Here is a 24,662-nt window from a genome sequence, read left to right as displayed (position 1 = left end):
ACACACAATTGATAATTAGGAATGTCTGTCAGCATGTGTATCCATTTTACGTTTCGGTCTGTAGATATTGCATACTTCAATATATTTTGAATTTGAGCCTTACATAATAATATACAGAATTATTATTTAGAATTGTAATTGCATAGAAAGGTTTCCTTCCATGTATAGGTTTTAGGGTGACAGTTCTGCTTATTAGGGTCTGAAATACGGGACATTGTCAATCATTCCACTACAAGTGCGGTACGATCGAGTGTATCACGCTCGAGCGTGGGAGATTCGGTTAAGTATTTCCGAGCGAAAGTGGTCCAATGCAGTACTCTAATATAAATGTTTAAAAATAAAAGTGAAGTATATTATTCTCTTAATATGGCACAGTACTATGATCATCCTGTTTCTTACCAGTTTTTTTAGAATTAATAAAAACATTGAGGGAAGCTAAAGATGATAATGTACATAGTGCACTTATGGTTAAATTGTGTTATTTTAGATCCTTGTTTACTTTGTTTCAGGTTGTTTTGGACTGAAAGGAAAATTCAGAAGTGCAGAGAGTGGTTTAACCGTACAGTGAAAATTGAACCAGATCTTGGAGATGCATGGGCTTTCTTCTACAAGTTTGAACTTCTAAATGGCACAGAGGTGAGTTTGTGGATTAATTTATGTGAATGCAGTTATATTTATGTATCAAGCATGGACAGGTATGAAATTTTTGACAATACCATTAACCTTTATATGGGGAGAGCCTCGTGTGCCTGTAATCTCGTCAGTGCCTTTTCAAGCACGTGCTTTTCAAAAACTTGCAGCAAAGTACAAAAAAAAAATCGTACCTTGATGACTAATTATTGTAGAGAGATGAAATTGGTTTTGTTTTCTTTCTTAGTCAGGACTTTTATCGGAGGTAAAATTTATACATTATGCCTCCCAATAATTAGTGTTAATGGAAGAAGAAGGAAATTTAAGTTTTTAGAAAAAATTGCATGCCCCTGTGCCCCCCCAAATAGATCGAAGTGAATGAAAAATTTGGTATGTAGCAGTGGTATATTCTTACAACCGTGCAAAGTTTTGTTGAAATCAGACTGATACTTCTTGGCTAAAAAAAATATATAACATTGTACAGTGCGTCCATTTCGATCTGCAGCCGAGAGATCGGGAGAAACGTGGCGGGCGGCGCTGACGGAGATGCCGACATTTGAGGCCTGTAATGCCCGCTTATTTTTGTGGACATCTTGCAAAACGAGCACTAACCTGTGTTATAACACGCAAAAGTTCTTCTGTAATTCTTCCAAGTTCCACCCTTATATACACAAATAAATACGCTTTAGAAATTATATTAAGAGCCACAGATAATACTCTGTAAAACATTTTAATCATAGTTTTGACCAGTAACGTCCTGCTTAAGTTTATATCCTTGAAAGAGTTTTGTGTCGATGGGGATCGTTTGGAGGTTTCGAATGTGCAACACTGTATCAAGATTACGCTGCAGACGAACCGTTAAAAGCTAATGGTGTTCGTGAGCTTCCTTGCAATCCGAAATCTCCTAGCACAAGTTTTTTGTTCCTTCGCGACTACAGAGCTGTGAATATAGTGGCAGGCAGATGTAAACCAAGAGCGTGTTAATTTCGTACTGTGCGTAAGAGTGTTATTCTTGGTTACTTGCCGTTACTTGTTTGTGTTATTGCAGTGTGTATGTGTGTTGTGTCAGTCAGACGATTGGAATGCCAGCCGCAAGGTTCACTCACGTTAGAACAAAGAATTTTTATGTATGACACTTACGTGAAAACAGACTCGTGTCGAGACGTGTGTAGGCAATTTGTACAGAAATTCCCAGGCGTTTCACCTCCACATAGAGATACGGTTAGACGTCTTGTCCTTAAATTATGAGAAACTGGATCGTTAAATTTTAAAACACCTAAGCAAAGACGACGGATTCTAACCGAAGCAAAACTCGATGAAATTGGTGCAGCGTTAGAACGTTCTCCAAACAAACCTCTACGCCGTGTTTCACAGGAGATGGGCGTGTCAAAATCATCAGCACATACAGCCACTAAGCTACTAAAATTAAAACCGTACAGAGTTTCTATAGTGCAAGAATTACGGCCCCCTGACAACGTAAGTAGAGTAAATTTCTGTAATTGGGTTTTGCAGAATATTGTAGATGGTATTGTTGATCCACAGTTAATAATTTTTTCGGATGAGGCATGGATTCACTTGCGTGGTCATGTTTGTTCACAGATCAATAGATACTGGAGCACTGAAAATCCCCGAATAATACACGAAGTTCCGTTACACGATGCAAAAATTGGTGTGTGGTGTGCTGTAAGTGCCAAAAGAATAATAGGGCCTATATTTTTTGAAGACACAATAAATTCAGAGAGGTACCGCACACAAATACTCGCGCCGTTTTTTTCAGTTGTTATCAGATAATGAGAGACAATATGGGTATTTTCAACAAGATTCGGCCACAGCCCATACCGCCGCTGATTCTTTGGATGCTATAAGGGAGGTGTTTGATGACAGAATAATTTCAAGAGATTTATGGCCTTCACGTTCGGCAGATCTTACCGTATGTGACTATTATTTGTGGGGAACCTTGAAAAATAGAGTCTACCGAAATAACCCTCATAGCATCGACGAACTAAAAGACAATATAAGGGCAGAACTAGGAAGAATTACGGAAGAAGAACTTTTGCGTGTGAATCAAAATTTCATCAAACGATGCCAGGAATGTGTGAATGTAGGTGGACATCACTTTGAACAACTCTTATAACACAGGTTAGTGCTAGTTTTGCAATATTTATTGATGAAGGAATTGGGAGCATAAAAGTCGAAACATTAATTTGCCTCAAACATCGCTCAGAAGCTCGCAAGTTGAACGCTCATTCACCCCACATTCCACCGGATGCAGAGCCGAGCAACTAGAATTTTCCACTCGGCTCTGCACAGTCAGCAAGGCAACGGCCCTCGCCGGCGGTGAGTGCACCTCCACTGTAAATTTCCATCTGCATCCAGGGATACCCCAGGTGCACAGTGGAGGTGCAAAGTCCACCAACCTATGACTCAAATCCAATGTATAAAACCGCTGGAGACAGTAAATCGATCTCTCACTTCGCTCCAATATCACCACCAAACTGATCGACGAGAAGAGGACGACGGCCTGCTGAGAGATCGCGACAGTACGAGGCGGCAACAAGCGAGAAGTCCATAGCAGTCCGGATTAAGCCAACCGAAGAATCTGCAAGAATAAAACAAGTCGCCGAATTGCCCGCCGTCTCTTATCGTCATCTTCGATCTCTCCAGCGGACACCTGTCACCGTCGCCGACGCCAGAAGCCGAGGGCCAGACCAACAGCAAGGGGTGAGTAGCGTTCAACAACACAGGCTCCCAACAATCCTTCATCAGCCTCCTTAAGGGTAGAGGTGGTTAGCCAAGTCAAACTTAAGACCTACTGTATTTATCTGAGCTACGTCCCGGCGTGACTCGATCCCGTACCTTACCCGACGTCACGCTACATGGTGGAGATAGCCGGCTCCACTCCGTGGATTTCCATAAAATTTTAATTTTTTTTACGTCACTCAAAACCCCATAATCTAAAATCCCCGCCGCACACAGCAGCAACCCTAGATATTCTTCTTTTTGATAATACACTTCGTATTATAAACTCCCCACTCGTAAATTTTCTCTTCCGCTCACTATCTTTCATTTCTTGTGAATAAGTGCATAAAAAAAAATTCCCCCTCCCTAAATTCGCATGAACGAATCCCAAATTATTCTTCACGAAGAGCTAGACCGTTCTCTTGACCAGATTCTCTCCTTAGCCTCCGCTATTAATTCCCCCGCTCCTTCCCCCCGAATAACCAGATCCAAGGCTCAACATCCCGATTATCCCCAGTTTCTAGGTGGTCTAGAAACACCCAAACGAAAAAAGAAACACCCAGAACCCCAAACCAGTACACCTAAAACTAACACCCCTACCATCAATCCATCCCCGTCAATAATGTCCGTAAATATACCCCATGGCTTATACCCCGCCCCCTTCACAGGAAAAAACCCTCAAGAAGTTGAGCAGTTTTTTGAAAAGTTCGATAGCATTGCGGGCGCTTTGGCGTGGGAGGAAAATAAAAAACGCGAAATGTTGCCATTGTTCCTCGCAGACATAGCGCTCACATTTTTGAACGATCTCAGGAAGCAGCCAAACTTCAACACCCTCACCTTTCCGCAAATCAAGAAAGAATTAATTTCATTATTTAAAGGCAGTCACTTAGTTAGCATGCCCATCCAAATTTTATTAGAGACAAAGCAGGAAATTAACCAGCCCATTCATGATTATGTAATTCGCAAGAAAAATCTCGTCCTTCAATTCTTCCCGCAAGCGACGAATCCCCAAATCCTTTCTTATGTTGTGTCGGGACTTCGATCTAAACACATCGCTGCGATAGGAGACAAAGAGTTCACCGACACAAGTTCTCTCATTGCACATCTGCAAAATCAAGAAAGGCAAGACATGCTGATTCAAGCTAGATGCAATGAGGAACAAAGTGAAGCGATGAAACTGATAGTTGCCGCCAAGTACATGCATTCCATTTACGCAACAGCCTCCCCTCAGTTTACCAGCTGTACGCAACCTCAGGTCAGCAACACCCATCCTTTCCCCACACCTCAGCCTGCTTCGTCATTTGTGACGTATTCCCCCCCTACCCCCCTCCCGCAGATCTCTCAAGCTCCATACAACTTTCTTCCGCAGCAACCTTATCAAGCACCAGCAGCTCTTCCGACCAACTCCTGGCAGGTCCAAACCACGCCCACAGTCCCTCCTTCCCTCCCCTCAAGTCAAACTCCAAACACGCAGTCTGCTAGTTCTCCCAGCGCGGCCGTTTCCCAGTCTTGCAACGCAATTCTGCCATCTGGCGGTTCAACAGCGAACCAACTAGATTCAGTCACGAACCAATTGCAAACCTTAACATTAGAAAATAAAGTTGAAGCGTTGTGTCACACTGTCCAGAACCTGGCAGATCAAATACAATCAAATACCAGTAATCAATTTCAGACCCGGCCGACTTTTTACGGCCAGGGGAATGGCAATCGCAGAGGTTCTACTCGCGGCATGAGACGTAATTTCAGATCTCGAGGTGGAAATAATAATTCAGACGGGGGGCGACAAAATTCACAGTTTTCGCAATGCCAGATCTGTTTCCGGTCAAATCACTCTACCAGGGACTGTTTTTATAACCCAAACAATGAAAACAAGGGCGATTTAAACTGAAAAACCGTGTGAATCGATGGGACGGATCCACACGCAAGACAAAATTTGACACAGTTCCTATCCTTGAAAAAAACAACCTATTCTTCATTCAAGCTCATGTAAATAATCACCCTCTAGAAATTATGATTGACAACGCAAGCCAGATTAGTATTTGTCCTCAGCATTTAATTCCACCCAATGCAAAGAAAATTCAAATGCACAGCATTATTAAAGGCGTCACTGGTAACAGACTTCCTATCTCAGAAATTGTAATACTCCCCCTTCACATAGGAAGATATAGGTACTCCCACCCTTTTAGAGTTGTGCAATCCAAAGAATTACCTCCTCTCCTTGGCAATGACTTCTTGAAGACACAAAATTGTGACATTTCACTTAGTACTAACCTGTTAACTCTTAGACGCTTAGGCCATATTCCAAACTATAACCTTCCCACAAAATCACACACCTACACCATCCCTGATGTAATTTTTTCTAAACTACACCCTACTAGCAACCAACACAGTTTAGTAACAATCCCAGAAAATGTAACCCTAAAACCTAGAACCCGAACATATATTCCAGTTTCCATCACTCCCCCCCTCCCCCACAATATCCTACTCACACCCTCTCAGGAAACACTCCTTACATACAATATCCTCATACCCCATGCCCTACTTAACACTTCTTCCCCTCTGTTACTAATTCATAACCCCTCAGAGAAACCAGTCACTCTCAAATCCAACACCCCACTTGGCCAAGCAACCCCATGTGACATTCTAGTAGACATGACAGACACATCCAACACTGATATGACTACCACTACATACGCATGCACAGAAGACAATATAGAAAACACAAGACTGAAGGAAAGTCAGAAAAAATTTGACCCATCTTGCATCAGTATTAACCCTGACTTATCAGAGGCAGACAAACAAAAAATCATACAGTTAGTATTCGATTATGCTGATGTTTTAGCTTGGAAAGGCGATAAACTCACCACAACCCCAATTTATGAGTACGACATTGACATTGGCGACAATCAACCTCCATATATGAGACAATACCCCATTCCTTTGAATCTTAGAGAGCAAATGAAAATTGAGCTTAACAAGCTCTTACAAGATGGCATCATTCGCAGGTCAGAAGGTAGTCCATTCCGACACCCAGTTCTCTTAGTGCGCAAGCGAGACAATTCGTTCCGCGTGGTGTCTGACCTTCGGGCACTGAATAAAATTATTCAGCCCTCTTCTCTCCCAACACCTAACATTGATAACATTTTAGCAGATATGGCAGGCAAGAAATATTACACAACCCTTGACCTTAAATCGGCATTTTTTCAGGTAAAATTAACAGAAAGGTCGAAGAAAATGACCTCTTTTGCAATTAGTAATTGTGGAAATTACGAGTATGAAGTACTGCCAATGGGATTGAAGACAAGTAGTCAGGTCATGAACAATGTAATGTCTATGGCTCTATCTGGCATAGATAGTTCCGAGATATCTGCATATACGGATGACATAATTTGCTACACAAACTCAGTTGACGCAATGCTACAAGTTTTACATAAAGTCTTTGCTAAATTACGTGCAGCCAATTTGAAACTAGGGCCAAATAAATGTAAATTTTGCTTTGAGGAAATTCCAGTCTTAGGCCATCTTGTGTCGCAAAAGGGATTTAAAATTTCTGATCACATCCTGCGTGCAATCAAAGAATTCCCTCCACCTAAATCTAAGAAGAATTTGAAATCCTTCCTAGGCATATGCAATTTCATCAGACGCTATGTACAAGGGTTTGCGGAACCCGCAGAATGTTTGTTCAAATTACTCAAAAAGAAAGTAAACTTTCATTGGCATGAAGAGCATCAGAAAAGCTTTGAGGCATTAAAAGACAAAATTATTTCCGCACCCATTCTTAGACCTTATGACCCAAAGCAGACTTCATGCGTATACATCGACGCGTCATACCAGGGTATGGGTGGTTGTCTTATGCAGAAGGATACTGATGGAATACTGCATCCGATAGCCTTCTGCAGCAGACACCTTACAGACACTGAGAAAAAAGCAGACGTCTTTTCTCTTGAAATTGCAGCTGCCTTTTATGTCCTAAAATCATTCAAATTCTTCTTAATCAACACACCTTTTATAGTTTTCACAGATAACCATGCATTGTCTTACCTTAGAACAACAAAACAGTTGTCCGGGGTACTTGCTCGAAGATCACTCTTCTTCCAAGAGTTCGACTTCCAAATCCACCATATCCCATCATCACAGAATGGTATTGCTGATGCATTATCGAGGAATCCTGTAGACCCAGCCCCTTCCTTGCCCAACGACACAGCACAAGACACTTTCCTTGACACAGACGAGGAGGACATACTAAATCAAGTCTTCATGTTACAATCCGATGACTTTGACATAGGTACGGCACAAAGAGAGGACCCATACTTACAAGCATTAATCAAAATTCATGAAAACCACCCAGATGCTGATCACAAATTAGAGAAAACAGCCTACTCATTTGTTCTTGACAACGGAATCCTTTATAGGAACACTAAATTTTCACCAGGCTATAGAAGACAGTTATGTATTCCCCAAAAACTAAGAAAAGAAGTGTTTCAATTAATTCACTGTAACAAAATGATGGCCGCACATCAAGGTGCTGCTAAAACATACTCCCATCTCTCTTTACGCTACTATTGGCCTAATCTAAAGAAATATGTGTACGCTGCAGTACGCAAATGCAATGAATGTCAAGTAGCAAAAAGAGCTCACGGAGCCGTACAACATACACTGCAAACGAGCCCACCCGCTAGTCATCCCTTTAGCCAAATACATATTGACGTGTGTGGACCACTGACTTCAACCTCTGACACAGGACACAAATATTTTCTATCCGTTGTTGACAATTGTACCAGATTTGCCATAACTACAACCCTCCCCAACCATGATGCCAACTCAATAGCTAACGCCCTTGTCTCGCATGTTTTTCTCATTTTTGGTCTTCCAGAGACGATTATGCTTGACAGGAGCTCCCCCAACTGTAGCAAATTAATACAGGAATTATCCAAAATTACTGGTGTCACATTAAAATTTGTTGATACTGCTGCCCACTTCAGAAATGGTGTAGTCGAATCATCTTTTCACTACTTGAAATCCATCATGAAAACTTATGTGGTACAAAAACAAGGTAAATGGCATGAACTTTTGGCTAGCGCGACCCATGCCCACAATGTAAGTACACATCTTGGCATGAACAACTCCCCCTATTTTTTGCTATTGGGACAACACCCTAGGTTAATTGCAGATGCTGTTCTCCCTACTAATCCCAACACCACTATCCACTCTAATGAACAGAGAATGGAACAACTCCAAGCCGCTCGAGAACTAGCACACAAACATTTAGCAAAGCGATTTGAGCAGCAAAAACAATGTGCCGACAAAAAGACACAACAAACAACCTACTCCCCTGGACAATTAGTGTATATTTTGGACACTACCCCTCATCCCCACATACCCAAGGCATTTTCCTCCTCCTACAAATTTCAAGGGAAAATAATTTCACAAAACGACGCCAATTCCTATTTGGTGGAATACACCGATGGTCGTGGCAAACTGAAAACCGATGCTATCACGATTCACCGTTTGAAACCAAGGCACCTTGACTCGGACGAGTCTGTCACTTAAATATTAAATTTTTCCATTTTTCACCGTTGCACAGTCCATTCACACCTTATAAATAATCTTTTCGCACCCACATGTCAATATAATACTTGTATTTTCGCAATTTTTGTTTTCGCAACGTGATTTTTTCACCAAGCCGCACACAAGAACGAGCACATGTAAAAACGGAAGTTCCGCCATTTTGATTCACGTAGTACCCTCTTCTTCCTGTTCCCTCACTCCTAAACACTGTACACATAAAAGAGTCGGGAATTAACTTTAAAAGCAAGTTCGAAGACTAAAATAAACTTTTAATATTCCACAAAGTAATAATAATAAAGAAGTAGAAAGTAAAAACGGCCAATCAGGAACGTAGTCTCTCAACTGACTACTGGTTGAGTACGTGAATTTTCCACTCGCTAGCGACAACGCGATTTTTTTCTGTCTGCAGCAAGCAGATTGTACAAAAAAAAAAAAACTCGCACAAGTATATGCGCATGCGCGACCTACCCGTAGACGAATCTCGCACAGCTGACGATTTAGTAATCGCCTCGGCTCGAGCAAATACATCGCGGAGCACAAAACATAAACAAATGGTAATAAAATACAAACAAATAAAAATGCAGAAGTTTATATTATAAACTATTCAGTCTCGAGAATCTCTTGCATTACAATTTGTTAATCCTTCTCTTTTATAATTTTTCATTAGTGATCTTTTACCTTTTTATTTGAGTAGCTTACTCGGAAAACAATTTTTTTTCCATCACAAATCTCATGCTTAATACATAATATTTTTTTTATGCAAACTCCGTTTTAAAATTGTATCTTTGTCCCTTTCAGGGTTCACTACCGACAATGGCAGTAATGTTGCTACTTTCCTTTTTTTCCCTCATTTTTTCGGTCACCACGGCGACTGAACATGTGAAAATCATCTCGGGAATTTATCTGAAAGAACTACCAGGAACCATCCCTTATCATTATACCATCCCCATCTACTACAATGTGAAATTACAAATGCCTAAACCCCAACACTTCCCATCAACACTACATAATGCCATGTGCAACAAAGGTGAAGAAGATTCCAACCAATGTAAACTTGCGGTCCAACTCCAAAATTTTCATTCACACCTTTTTTCACACCTTTCCCTCTTCACACGACCCACCCCCAACACTTCCGTAGTTAGACAAAAGCGTGCACTCCTTGGCTTTATCAGTAGCATTGCTAACTATTGTTGTGATTTTGCCACTACTAAGCAACTAGAACCCCTATTCCAAAATGCTCATGAAGTAAAACAAACGATATCTCACATTAAATTACAACTGCAAGCTAATCATATTTTCTATCAAAATTTAACTGGTGAAATTCACTCTTTCCAACATCAGATTGAGGATGTTTTTACTGAATATGCTAACCACTCTGATAGTTTGGCTCGAAATCAGGAAGCATTGATTAATAAACTCAAAAATTTAACAATCAAAGATGCACATCAAGCACAGGCATATCTCATCGAATTTATGACCCTAACCTTGCAGCTTAGCCAATTTTTCACCCTTTTTGAATATGAGAATACCATTAGCAATTGTAAACATCATTTTCTCTCTGAACATGTTGTATCTAAAACAACACTGCACCGAGACTTGAAAAAGATTCAAAAAAATATTCTTCCTACTGGATTTGATATAGCGATTCCTCTCACACTTATTGACATGTATTATCAGATACCACTGTCCCAATGCAGAATTTCTCCTGATGCTGTCAATATTGAGTTGAAAGTGCCTATCACTTCCACTCAGAAGAAATATACACTTTATTTAGCAATCCCTGTCCCCTTTTCATATCAAAATTTAACATGTGTAGTGTCACATAATCCATCGTATATCGCCATTGATGATTCTCATAATGTTGTCACTATTAGTGGTACAGACCTTGAAAATTGTCAGGTCCATACACAGAAATTGTGCCTTCTGCCTTCTCACACAGGAAGACACGATGGGCTCAATTTCTGTTTTTCCAAATTGATTCAAGCAACAACCGTGGCTGATACGATGAATGGGTGTACCTACGCATGTCACGAATCCCACCTCACTGATGTGGTCAAATTAGATTTAAATGTTTATGCAATAATTAATCCTCCTCCTACCATCACCTTTTTTTACGCTAATGGCTCCACTTTACATTACAATCTTACCACTTTTCACGAACCCGGTGCAGTATTGTTACACGTGGCTTGCCGTACAGATGTACTTATCACCCCCGATATCAAAATTCATGCTATCTTTCCTTGTGGTTTCGATCATTCAACAATCCACCGAACAATTCATATCCTTCCTGCTGCCTGGACCAACAATCCCAATTTTCTACTCGACACCCATTATAAAATTTCCCCCCTTGTGAATGCAACGGCTCTTTATCATAAACAATGGACATTTCATATCCCTCACCTTAACCTCTCCCAATATAAAGTTCTTGACATCCCTCCTATAACTCCACTTTACAGACATGCGGATTTTCCTATCATTATAATTTTTGTCTGGCTCACATGTCTCACTCTAGGTGTCATATACCAATTTAAACTTCTCCACATTCCCCTTTTCTTATGTTTTACTTCTAAGGCTCGTGCACTTACCCCTCATGACCTTGTAAAATCTCCTGCACATACAACCTCCTATCTCTTCTTAATTTTCATAGCTCTCCTGCTTCTTTGTATTTGCATTACTTACATGTACTTACGTCTAAAACGTCACACTTCTTGCTGTTCATGTTGTCACCGGCGAACCCCATCTCCTCCTAAGACATGTTCCGTCCCTATTATTAGTCCTCCTATTTCCTTAGCTACTATATCTCAACGTCCCGCACATTCCCCACCACCCCCTCCCACTCTTCGTCAACTTACAACTCCCACTCGCTTAGCTCCTCCTCTTCCCACACGTATCACCTTCGATGATGGCTACTGTCTACCCACCCCTGTCATTTCACTTATGTCACCTTCGCCTCCAACCTTTACTCTTCCGCACTTAGGCGAACACCTTTTATTATAACTTCCCCTTCCCTACGCTTGTCGGCTCCCCCTTGCACAACGTCACCATCTGGCCATACTACACTCACGGCGTTCTCAAGCATCTCTTCGGCAGTTCCGCATGCAGCCAGTCACCCAGCAGTCGGTCAGCGAGGAATCATCATGGCGCAGCAGTCATCCTGGAGCAGCTGTACAAGCAGCCAACCAACCAGCGGCCATCTATTGCAGACATCATGCAGCCAGCCAGCCAGGAGACCTCCTATTGCAGCACACACCATGCAGCCAGCGAACCAGCCTACATCTTATTGCAGACATCATGCAGTCTTCATGCGGCTCATCATGCAGCCAGCCAGCCAGCAGGCATCCTATTGCAGCCAGCCAGACATCATGTAGCCAGCCAGCCAGGAGACCTCCTATTGCAGCAGACATCATGATGCAGACATCATGCAGCCAGCCAGCCAGGAGCCTTCCCATTGCAGCAGACATCATACAGCCAGCCAGCCAGCACATATTCTATTGCAGACATCCTGATGCAGACATCATGTAGCCAGCCAGCCAGGAGACCTCCTATTGCAGCAGACATCATGATGCAGACATCATGCAGCCAGCCAGCCAGGAGCCTTCCTATTGCAGCAGACATCATGCAGCCGGCCAGCCAGCAGATGGCTTATTGCAGCACACCATGCAGACATCATGCAGCCAGCCAGACACCATGCCGCCATCCTGCACCAAGCACATAAACATGTAGCCAGCAGACCACAGGCAGCCTGCAGCTCAGCATACCACCAGTAGTCAGCATTCCAGCTGAACATGCAGCCAGACCCGTGCAGTACCAGCTATACCGACAGCTCCAACTTTTTTTTTTTTTATTTTTATTTTTACACATTATTATATACAGGGTTTTTATTTTTCTTTACTCAATGTACCTTCAATTATTATTTCAAATATACTCTCCATAACCATCTCTACTCTGCTTCGTAACCACTCACAGTGGATACATCTTGGCCAGGGGAATGATGAAGGAATTGGGAGCATAAAAGTCGAAACATTAATTTGCCTCAAACATCGCTCAGAAGCTCGCAAGTTGAACGCTCATTCACCCCACATTCCACCGGATGCAGAGCCGAGCAACTAGAATTTTCCACTCGGCTCTGCACAGTCAGCAAGGCAACGGCCCTCGCCGGCGGTGAGTGCACCTCCACTGTAAATTTCCATCTGCATCCAGGGATACCCCAGGTGCACAGTGGAGGTGCAAAGTCCACCAACCTATGACTCAAATCCAATGTATAAAACCGCTGGAGACAGTAAATCGATCTCTCACTTCGCTCCAATATCACCACCAAACTGATCGACGAGAAGAGGACGACGGCCTGCTGAGAGATCGCGACAGTACGAGGCGGCAACAAGCGAGAAGTCCATAGCAGTCCGGATTAAGCCAACCGAAGAATCTGCAAGAATAAAACAAGTCGCCGAATTGCCCGCCGTCTCTTATCGTCATCTTCGATCTCTCCAGCGGACACCTGTCACCGTCGCCGACGCCAGAAGCCGAGGGCCAGACCAACAGCAAGGGGTGAGTAGCGTTCAACAACACAGGCTCCCAACAATCCTTCATCAGCCTCCTTAAGGGTAGAGGTGGTTAGCCAAGTCAAACTTAAGACCTACTGTATTTATCTGAGCTACGTCCCGGCGTGACTCGATCCCGTACCTTACCCGACGTCACGCTACATTATATAAATGTCTGCATATGTCCATAAAAATATGCGGGCATTACAGGCCGCAAATGTCGGCACCTCCGTCAGCGCCGCCCGCCACGTTTCTCCCGATCTCTCGGCTGCAGATCGAAATGGACGCACGGTATAAAGCCACAGTGTTGCCAGTTTACGGAACAATTTCTGGAATTGTCAGCCATGTGGACACTGGATGGACCAAATTTGGAGGAAACCACGACAAGAAAAATACCACACTATGAGGATGTGTAATTCCAGTGCTGCAATTTTGAAAAGAAAAAAAGAACTGAAATTACGACATTCAGAAATTTTTCTTAATTATAGAAAATTTTGAAATTTGGGCCTTTGTCCACACTCCCCCAGGACAATTAATTGTCAGACTTTACCTTAAAGTGGTGCTTTTCACTCATTCTTGCATTTAGAATTTAAATTTTCAAAAAGATGCACTGGTCGAGAAGTTATCTTCTATTTATCCCGTAGAAGAAGAAAATTGAATTTTTTGAAAAAATTGGCATGCACCTGTGCCCCATCCCCCCAATAGACCAAAGTGAATGAAGAATGTGATATGTTGCAGTGGTACATTTCTACAACCATGCAAAAACAAAGGAAAACAAAGGACATCGTCAAATGGCGCTTAATAATAGCCATGTGGTCCGGTCAAATTTCAAATATTGGGCCTTTGTCCCTGTATTTCCCCTGGACCTTAAATTGTGGGATATTAGTTTTTACTCATTCTTACATGTACAATTTATTTTTTCAAAAATATGCATTAATTTAGAAGTTTTTACCATTTATATAAATCTATCCCATAATATTATGGGGGTAACGAAGGGAAACAAAGAATTTTTCAAACAGCGCTTGTTAATAATAGTATCAATGCATATATTGTTTGGTAATTTAAGTATTTCATACTTTCATATGTATACTAAAGATAAAAAAAGAAAGAAGTGAAATATTGTGTGTAGTTTTCAAATAATGGAACATTAATTGCTGCCATGTACTGTTGGTCTATATATCGACCATCCGTCATCAATAGAAATACAGGCATGCTCGAAATATCAACCATCCGGCCACTAGATGTTAAAGTACCGATATAAAGTAACAATACTATGGGGTCAAACCAATACGAATGCCTGTGTATCAGTGTCTGTCCGATCGATACCAGTGATATTCGTATCATAAAGTATTGGTTGAAATTCATCACCGATACCAACTGATTATTTTCCGGAGTTTTGTTGCTTCACTGGGTCCACAAAAATGCCACATGACACTTTAGCATAGTGTGATTATCATGGAAATTATGTAAAATTCAAAATTTTCATTCATTATTCACCAGTATGGTGTGAAAAAAATAATTTTGTTATTAGATGTAATTCTTTAAATATTTTAAAGTAAAACTAGTAATGTACATATTAATACTAACATTTAATTAATGTTTAATTCATATTGTAAATCTTCAAGCATCAGTATCAGTGAGAATTGGTAGGATATTAGTATTGGTTCAACCTTTAATATACTATACAGGGTGAGTCAAAAGTCAGGTTACATAGATCAATGGCCACCATGGTCACCAGACTTCACACCCATGATGTTTTAATCGTGGGACATGTACGCTAAGAGAAATGAGAGCTTGGACCAGGCCCGTACACAGGATTTTTTTGAGGGAGGGGGGCCAAGCCCGAAACAGTGGTTATATATATTAAAAATCAAAGAAGGAGAAAGGAAACACTCACCGGACAGGGGAAAAATTCAAAATTTCCGCTAACTTAGTAGCATCCTCGGTGTGAGAAGAAAGTGACTGAATATATATATATATATATATATATATATATATATATATATATATATATATATATATATATATATATATATATATATATATATATATATATATATATATATATATATTATTGTCATGAAATATACGTTTGTAAATTATTAAATAATTAATTAATATCATTAAACATATATAAACACATTAATTTGCTAATTCCTTTAACAACTGATTCAAAATATCAAGAAATTAGAAGATAGGTGAAATGTTTTTAATAAGTGTTAGATTTTATTTAATTATTGGTTTCACGTTTATTGTGTTATATTTTTATAATGTTCTAGATCTGTTAATGGTCTCTCAAAAGGAAATATTTCCTTATCAGAGCTGCAGCTAGAGATTTCAGCACCCAGGACGAGAATAGTTTTTCTCACCCACCTGCCTAGATGTATCTGGAATATTTAGACATTGAAGAAATATTATGTAACTACTCTTTTCCATTGAATTCGATGAAAACCTAACATTCAAGAAATATGGGTAATAAAAGGGCAGTCGGTTCGGTTGTATATCCCACATCATCTTCAAATTCGATTGGAAATTAAAGATAACTAGGTGGAGGGGCAGAAAATAAGAAACTTTAAGAAGACATTACTTTCATATTAAATTAACATGTAAGTGCTATGTTCTATTTCCAACGAAAGGAGGTGAGAAATGGAGGAGAAATAACAAGTTGGTCTAATTTCTGTATTCCAGTGGCGTAGGGTGACAATGATAACTCTTTGCGCAGCTACAGCTCTATTCTTTAGTAGTCCAATTTGATATAATTTTTTAATCTAATCTATGACTACTTAAGTAAGTTTTAACCCCATGCTGTTACCAGCCCTAAAGAAAAAAAGAAAGGGAGAGAGCAAGAGATGTATGCAACATTCACACACAGACAGACATCATTTTTGGTTCAAATTCAAATTTTCTTTATTGAAGGGCGAGGTTCAGCCTGTGGCTGTTCTTCCTTGTTTGTATGTGATGATGATATTATTCTTAGTTATGTATGTTTAAAGTCAAAACTAATTGCTTATTTTTGTTGTTGGTTGGTTGATTTAAGTCCACTTTATGCACGGTAAGGCTAATCGGGGTCTGGACCTACAGTTTAAAATGGAATCCGAACCACTATGTGCCTCCACCAGGTATCGAACCAGGGACCCCTTGATTACAAGGCGACGATGCTACCACTGCGCCATCGGGGAGGCCATTATCTTTGTTATAACACAAACTCTTCCCCTCGAAAAATTTTGATGGTGGGAAAATTTTAATAGAACAAGGCCGTTGGTGGAAAGGTGAGAGGGAGATTCCCCTTCCATCAAGGGAATTTGTACCCTGGATGTGACCACCAACTCTATGGTAATATTGCAGCTGGACGTTCAGTTGTAGTGTTGCAATATTATGGACTAAAGTAAGGGGACAAAATTCCACTCAGCAATACCCCCCCCCCCTCTCTCTCTCTCACTTTCTCCCTGACCCAGCAATCAACAATACAGTTGCTTACAGAGAATGGCTGTCGCACGGCGAACAACTTGGTGCTTATTGTTTAAATTCCATTCTCAAAAGTATTTGAATAATACAGTATTCCAAAATTAACAATGTTTGCAATTTTCTTACACCAGCACCACTGAACAGCCATGATTACTAAATTATTAAATATAATAGACTGCAGACTTCTCTCTCCAGAAACAACACATTCATTCATGAAAGAAGATAATTAAAATTCTTGCAAAAACCTTAAAAAATCGTCCATGTTATTTTCGTACATTTTTATAGGTTTGCATTAAAATATTTCATGGCTCGAGGGGGGGGGATGGCCCCCTTGCCCCCCCTCTTTGGTACGGGCCTGGCCTGGACCATCTCAAAGAAACCCACAGGGACCGTTACATCCCTCACTAGCAGAGGTCTTACACAACTGGGAGCGTCAAATTGAAGCATGCTTTCAAGCAGATTGTGCACATTTTGAACATGTACTGTAGCTGTAACCATTACATAGCAATCACGTTATGTCAGTTATTTTTGTATACACTGTTTTCTTATGTAACCTGACTTTTGCCTCACCCTGTACTATAATAAAATAATGGCAATTGGGAGTAACACGCAAGCAACAAGTGACAGGCAGCTTGTCGTGTCATTTGGTACAAAAGGTTTAATTTGTTTCTGAAGGCTTGTTTCCAAGTGAAAAGAGCCACCTGTAGCTTGTCACTTTGGTTTGAAAGCTCGAGCATCTAATAGTTTGCACGGACGACACTAGATAGTGTACGGAAATGACAGCTTCTTTGCTCAACCAAATAGCTCGAATGGGCAAAATGATCGGTATACGCTCGAAGTTCAGTAGTTCACGTAAAACCGAAATTTTTCTGTGGTAGTGGGCCCTCAAATATGGATCGTGAAGCGAAAGACACAGTGAAATTGAAACTAAAGTGAGTCATCATCTCTATGTTAAAATGAAGTTTAGCTGATCTTATTAATACATAGCGGTATATGAAAATGAAGGTGAGGTAAAGTTCCCTGTGCATATAGCACCATGTCATGAAGGCACATTTAGGGGATGTGAGGGTAGGGGCTCACACATTCTCGATCTCACCATTTTGCTCCGGCTGCCTTTACCCCTCATGGTTGACCCAAAGTACCATTGATTGGAGGCTGGGTGAGCCCCAGAGCCACTTAATGTGGGGACAAGGCCAGAAAAATTCCGCCCTTAGATCACCCACCCTGGGAGTCGAACCTGGGTCTCCCGCGTGACAGTCAGATATGCCCTACCGACTAGACCACCGCAGCTCTATGAATTACATAAATATTATCGTAAGTATTGAAAATGAAATAGATCATTATGTGCTGAAACTACCAGGGTGAATTTTTACATGTAGCCTACTATTGGTGTCACATTGAAATGATATTTGATTCTACAGGGTGGCTCAAAAAGTCACTTAACACCCTCGATACAAGGCCACTGCAGCAAGCAACATGGAAATGGTGATGACCAATCATTGCCAGTCCAAGGGGGAACCACATTGACGCCACCCGCATGGTCGGTGGCCATCTTGATGTCCGCCATCTTGAATTCAACTTTAGAATTTTAAATGGGAAGGGGGTGATATGATATATCAAATCAGGCTAGAATTTCATGAAAAATGCAATGGTGAAGGTTTTTTTATGTATCTTTAACCAGTAAAAAGTTATGACTGAATTCTGGTACCAATTTGCTCCTTTTCGAGGTGTTAGAAAAATGCCTTAAAATTTGTTTAGCGCATCGGTAACACATCAAGATCAAAGTGATGTCTAGGGAGAGAAGTTTGCATGCCATTGCACAAGATTTTAATCCATGAAGAGCTGCGCATTATGAATGGTTGTTGCGAACAATTACAGTGTGACGCTTCCATTAAATTACAGATTTCTAAACTTTCTTATGAACATAAACATTAGCCTTGTCACTGTGAAGGACTTCTAATTCAATGGAAGCGTCACACTGTAAATTGTTCGCGACAACCATTCATAATGCGCAGCTCTTCGTGGATGTATCCAATTAAAATTGTGTGCAATAGCATGCGAACCTCTCTCCCTAGACATCACTTTGATCTCGATACATTACCAATGCGGTAAACAAATTTTAAGGCATTTTTCTAACACCTCGAAAAGGAGCAAATTGGTACAAGAATTCAGTCATAACTTTTTACTGGTTAAAGATACGTCAAAAAAAACCTTCACCAATGCATTTCTCGTGAAATTCTAGCCCATTTTGATATGTCGCACGACCCCCTTCCCATTTAAAATTCTGAAGTTGAATTCAAGATGGCGGACATCAAGATGGCCACCGACCCTACAAGTGGCGTCAATGTGGTTCCCCCTTGGCCTGATAACGATTGGTCATCACCATTTCTATGTTACACGCTGCAGTGGCCTTGTACTGGGGGTGTTAAGTGACTTTTTGAGCCACCCTGTATACAAACAAGCTTGGGAGATGTGTCAAATGCAGTACTCTAATATCCAACTTGGCAGTAATATTTTTTTGTTAAGCATTTATCCTTGAAGATGAATTCTGTTGCTTTTGCAGGAAAGTCAAGAAGACGTGAAGAAGCGATGTCTTGCAGCAGAGCCCCACCATGGTGAGCATTGGTGTAAGATCTCCAAGGACATCAAACATTGGAAATTAAAGTTTGATGAGATATTGGTGATGGTAGCCAAGGATATCCCCATACCTGTGTGAATCAGTTAATATGAAAGAGAATCTTCAAATTTAATGTCATGTAAATAATAAATGCATAAATATTTGTGTGGTGTGAAGAGACTGGAGAAATAACATGTGGTACGTGTGACAAAAAATAAATACTTGTTGTTTTGTGTGTATGATTCATATGTTATGTATGAAGAGAATACTTTTATTTGAATAAAGATGTACCAAGTTCATCACACTTTTATGTTCATTTGTATGTCAGTATAGTGAATGCCAGCTAGGAAGGCATTTCTAAGAGTGGTTATAATGTGTCTTAGTGGATTAATGGAACCAATTTTTGTCAGTTCGGGTCCTTGGTTTCATTTTCTTGTACTTCTGTGTAGACCAAAGATACAGAATATGTGAATTTACCCAGAATTGTCATTTTAACCACTTTCTAAATAACATGACCATATTTATGTCTGTCGATAATGATATTTCAAAACAATAAAATGTTTGTTGAAATTTGAGTCGTGACTATTATTTGCCATTATACAGGGTGGTCCAAAAAGGACTTTACAACTTTGTAAGTGTATAAAAATTTATTTGGAAATGTTACAGAACTGGTTGTGGTGTCATTTTGTAACGAAATATATCAAGCTTGACTAGTGGTGTGGAATAATACTGAATTCCTCAAGTGCCAGCAGCGGTTCCATTAAAAAAAAAAGCTGCATTCACAGGTCAATAGTGAGGATGGCTAGGAAGGCCACATTCACTTCCAACAAGATGGTGCACTACCTCACCGAAGTCTGAGATTTCTTCAATGACAGATTTCCAGGTTGAGATGGGCCAATTGCATGCCCACTTCATTCACGTGATCTGACATCCACTTTTGGGTTATGAAAGATCTAGGAAGCTCTAGCTAATCTAGACCGAAGTCGAAGAAGTGATGACTGATATGCTGCTGCAGGTTTTGCAAGAAATTGACTTCACATGGGATATCTGCCGTATTACCAATGGGAGCCACATTGAACTGAAAAAGCTTTTTCTAAGCTAAAACTTCATGCATTTCTTAAAAAAATGGCACAACCAATTCTGTAACTTTTCTGCATAATTTTTTGTACAATTACAGATTTCTAAAGTTATTTTTTGACAACCCTGTACACGTGCAGATGAAAATAAATACAAAAAAGGAACATCCTTTCCTATTACAGTGACTTTTTTTTTCAATACTAGAGATGAATCAATATTAAATTTAATAAAAAAAGTACCAATAATATTTTTACTTACTGATACTAACAGCAAACAGTTTACCGATCTAATATAACATTTCAAGTGGTCCTGGAAGGCGACGAATGGTTCATTCACCTTCTTAATTAATGCATGTAACCAGGTGACTGAAATATGTTTTGTCTTAGTCTCAGGTACGTGGATTATATTAGGGTGGATGAAATGAAAACAGAACAGGGGCTACAGAATGAAATCAACAAGGTTTATTTCAAACGTAATCTCCAAAGTTACACAATCATTTGTCCCACTGTTTCACCAAGCGGTCAATACCCTGCCTTAGAACTCGCTTGACCGAGATCGGAACCAGTTGCGAACATTGTCCATGACTTCATTGTCCGCGTGGAAGTGCCAACCCTTCAATGCCTTTTTCAGTGGACCAAAGATATGGAAGTCGCATGGCAATAGATCAGGGATATACGGTGGGTGTTCCAACACTGTCCACCTGAACGTCGCCGTGTTCTTTGTGGCTGCACGTTGTCATGCAGCAAAACCACTCCAGAGGACAACAGACCAGGCCACTTGGCCTTTATTGCTGCCCGACCACCTGGGCATATCATGCGCTCACGCACAACTATCTAGGGCGAGTCCATTATGCAGTAGGAGGTTTCCTTCCTTACTTCCCGCTCTACCTCTATATGGGGTTGTTGCCATACACATTCATAAATATAACCCCATACATCCACTGTTCTGTTTTCATTTGATCCACCCTCATATTTTTATGTAATGAAATAACTAAAATGACAGAACTGTGGTCTATTTATTAAAATATGAACAATAAATTGATACCTCAATGTGCTTATATTGATTATTAGCAGAGTACTGATTAAAACAAATTTAAAGAATAATCAAAGCTCTGAAGGTTACATAATTTAGAACTACATAATTTGTATTCATGTCCAGATATTATTAGAATAATTAAATCAAGAAGACTTAGGTGGGCAGGCCATGTGGCACGAATGGGAGAGGAAAGAGGAGTTTACAGGATTCTTGTTGGGAAACCTGATGGTAAGAGACCTGTAGGAAGGCCAAGACAAAGATGGAGGGACAACGTTGAGATGGACCTAAAGGAAATCGGTAGGGATGGAAAAGAGTATATAGATCTTGCTCGAGATAGGGAAAGATGGAAGGCCTGTGTTGCTGCAGCCATGAACCTTCGGATTTAAGAAGGCTAGGGAGTTAGTTAGTTAGTTAGTTAATCAAAGCTCTGAAGTGTTATTCTTTTATTTCTAATTATGGATTTTTGTTGTCTGTAATCTTTGAAACTGCTTTATTAGCAGTCAGATGGAATCTGGATGTGGCATCCTGTGACTTATCCATAGATTTTGATTCCGGGGATCATCATTAGCTTCCACATAAGTTAGCTAAGAGATTTAACATCACTGTAATCTCCTAAGAATAAAGCAGGATTATATGGAAAAACAGAGAGTAGCATGCAATCCTATATGGAATTCAATGGCTTACTGTAATTTCTCTTGTGCCCCAAAGAAGCATTCTTGGCCTGCTTGTATTTGTTTAATTTCTTGATAATCTAGTAAATCATTTCACTTTTAATCGAAGTTCTTTCATAACAACCCTTTTTCCATGAACTACTAGGATCATAAACCTGTGACATCATTGAAGGATTCAATTGTAAATATTGTTGAAGAGATGTGATGGTCTTCTGGGACATTCCAGCATTATGTGTGCAACATTCACACATAAAATGAAATATGTATATGTCTATTATTAAATAATTAAATATAAATTATTTTTTATATATTTATGAAATTTATAAACTAGCAAATTAATTTCTGTACCAACTGACAAGAAATTGCAAAATAGTTGAAATGGTTTCATTAGGTGTTGGATTTTATTTAATTCTTGCTTTCTATTAATAATGCCCTCCTCCGTAGTCGAGCAGCTTAAGGCGTTCACTCGTCTTGAGATCGTTCGCTGCGGGACGGCGTAGGTTCGAATCCGTCTCTGGTCGGAATTTATTCGGCCTACGTATAGGGCCGGTGGCAACCCACCATCGTGAGGAAATTGGGAAGCTCCGAGTGAGTGAGCGTAACCCGATCGAGAAGACCTGCAACAGCTGGGGGCTCGTCGGGCTGATCCCCCGACACTCCAATACTGGTCTAAGATCTCCACGCTCTAACAGGTGACGGAGGAACAGTGTGGGAGGGAGACCAGCAGTCGGTAGGTAAGCCAAGGTCCTCATGGACTGTAGAGCTATGGGTTATTTTATTATTATTTTCTATTAATAATGATCAATATTTCCAACGGTTGGCCCAAGGTAAACATACTGTTGTGCATCAGTAATTTTGGCCATGATTCCGACGTTGGCCCAACACATGGTTTTTATGTTGGGCAATATACTGAAAACTAAAGAATAGACAGGTTTGTGTTCTGATATATACATAATTTATTGAGGCCAAATGTAAACAATAGTACAAATTATTTATGAAAGTTAAAAAATACACAGCACTTTCTCATGATTGTTTTCAAGGCACCATACCTTCAAGTGGTAGCACAAAAACCTTCTAGAGTTTACTTAGTTTTCCACCTTTCATGGAATTTAGTCTGCACATAACATTGTTTAACCACCTTCACAATAAAACCTGTAAGAATGTTCTTGTTCTGCTATAGCTAAAGAGACAAACAATCAGCAATTCCCAACACATCTTCCATCCATGGCGGCTAACAAAGAACTAGTGAGTGACTACAAGTTAAGAATAATATATGAAGGGCTCGGATGTAAAACATGGTGACACTTTGGTCATTTTTGTGTTACAAAGTAAAATGTGCCATCCTTCTCAATTTTCGAGTTAATTTGCCGTGATATGCAATTTGCATTGGATTCGGTGAAACCTTGTGAAATTATTAAACACAACACGGAAATTTATCTACAGTATAGCTTCTAATAACGTTTTTTCTTAATGAACTCGGAAACTACTAAAAAGTCACTTACCATGTTTTACACCCGAGCCCTTCATGTAGGGTTACCAGACATCCGGTTTTTCCCGGACATGTCCTACATTTTAGCCGTATGTCTGGAGTCCGGGAGGAATTGGAAAAATGTCCTACATTTTGAACGTCACATAATTTGAACTAGGGAAATGCATGTTTCAGTGAAAATATTTATCTGCTGCTGGTTTTATTGATTGATTTGGTGTTTTAAGTCCACTTTATGCACAGTAAGGCTAATCGGGACTGGACCTACAGTTTAAAGTGGAATCCGAACCACTGTGTGCCTCCACCGGGAATCGAACCCGGGACCCCTTTAATACAAGGCTATGCACTACCACTGTGCCATAGGGGAGGCCCTATTACCTGCTGCTTGAATTTTTCTCTTACAACCTGTGCTACACAGCGATCGATCCATTGAAGTGTAGACCTCCACGTCGCTGTTTGCCTTATTGGCAAGCGAGGCGCTCGCAGCCGTATGTCGGCAGACTCGGCACTGTAGACTGTCCGTGAATCAAGCAATTTCATGGACATCGGAGGGGGACACAGGGGTCAGATCCCCACGTGAATTTGTCCTCATCTTGACATTTGAGGCGGGTTTTGCCCCCTAAAACAGTTTTTTAGCTGAAACAAACAAACACGTTTTTCTTCCTGTGGGTCCCTTTATACACCTGCCAAGTTTCATGGAAATCACAGAGGGGCACTTAGACAACCTCCTTTGTTAGTCTTACACTTTGTAATTATATAACACTGCATATATTATAATGTTTTAGTTTAATTTGTAAAACTGTAACTGTAGAACAATTGTATAATTTTTGTATAAC

General features: G+C 40.4%; 1 protein-coding gene across 1 annotated transcript in view; it reads left to right on the top strand.

Annotated features, from left to right (window-relative positions):
* The window catches only part of Prp6 (pre-mRNA processing factor 6), a 98,151-nt gene extending 78,041 nt beyond the window's left edge, over positions 1-20,110 (top strand). Inside the window, exons 16-17 of the mRNA XM_083115267.1 lie at positions 510-636; positions 19,504-20,110. Coding sequence (XP_082971393.1) covers positions 510-636; positions 19,504-19,656 — 280 coding nt within the window. The 3' untranslated portion in view covers positions 19,657-20,110. The remainder of the gene's footprint in view (positions 1-509; positions 637-19,503) is intronic.
* The last annotated feature ends 4,552 nt before the right edge of the window (positions 20,111-24,662 follow it).

Source organism: Lepisma saccharinum, chromosome 30, assembly GCF_977018435.1.
Source record: "Lepisma saccharinum chromosome 30, izLepSacc3.1, whole genome shotgun sequence".
In the NCBI taxonomy this organism is placed as follows: Eukaryota; Metazoa; Arthropoda; class Insecta; order Zygentoma; family Lepismatidae; genus Lepisma; species Lepisma saccharinum.
This window is presented reverse-complemented; position numbering and strand designations above follow the sequence as displayed.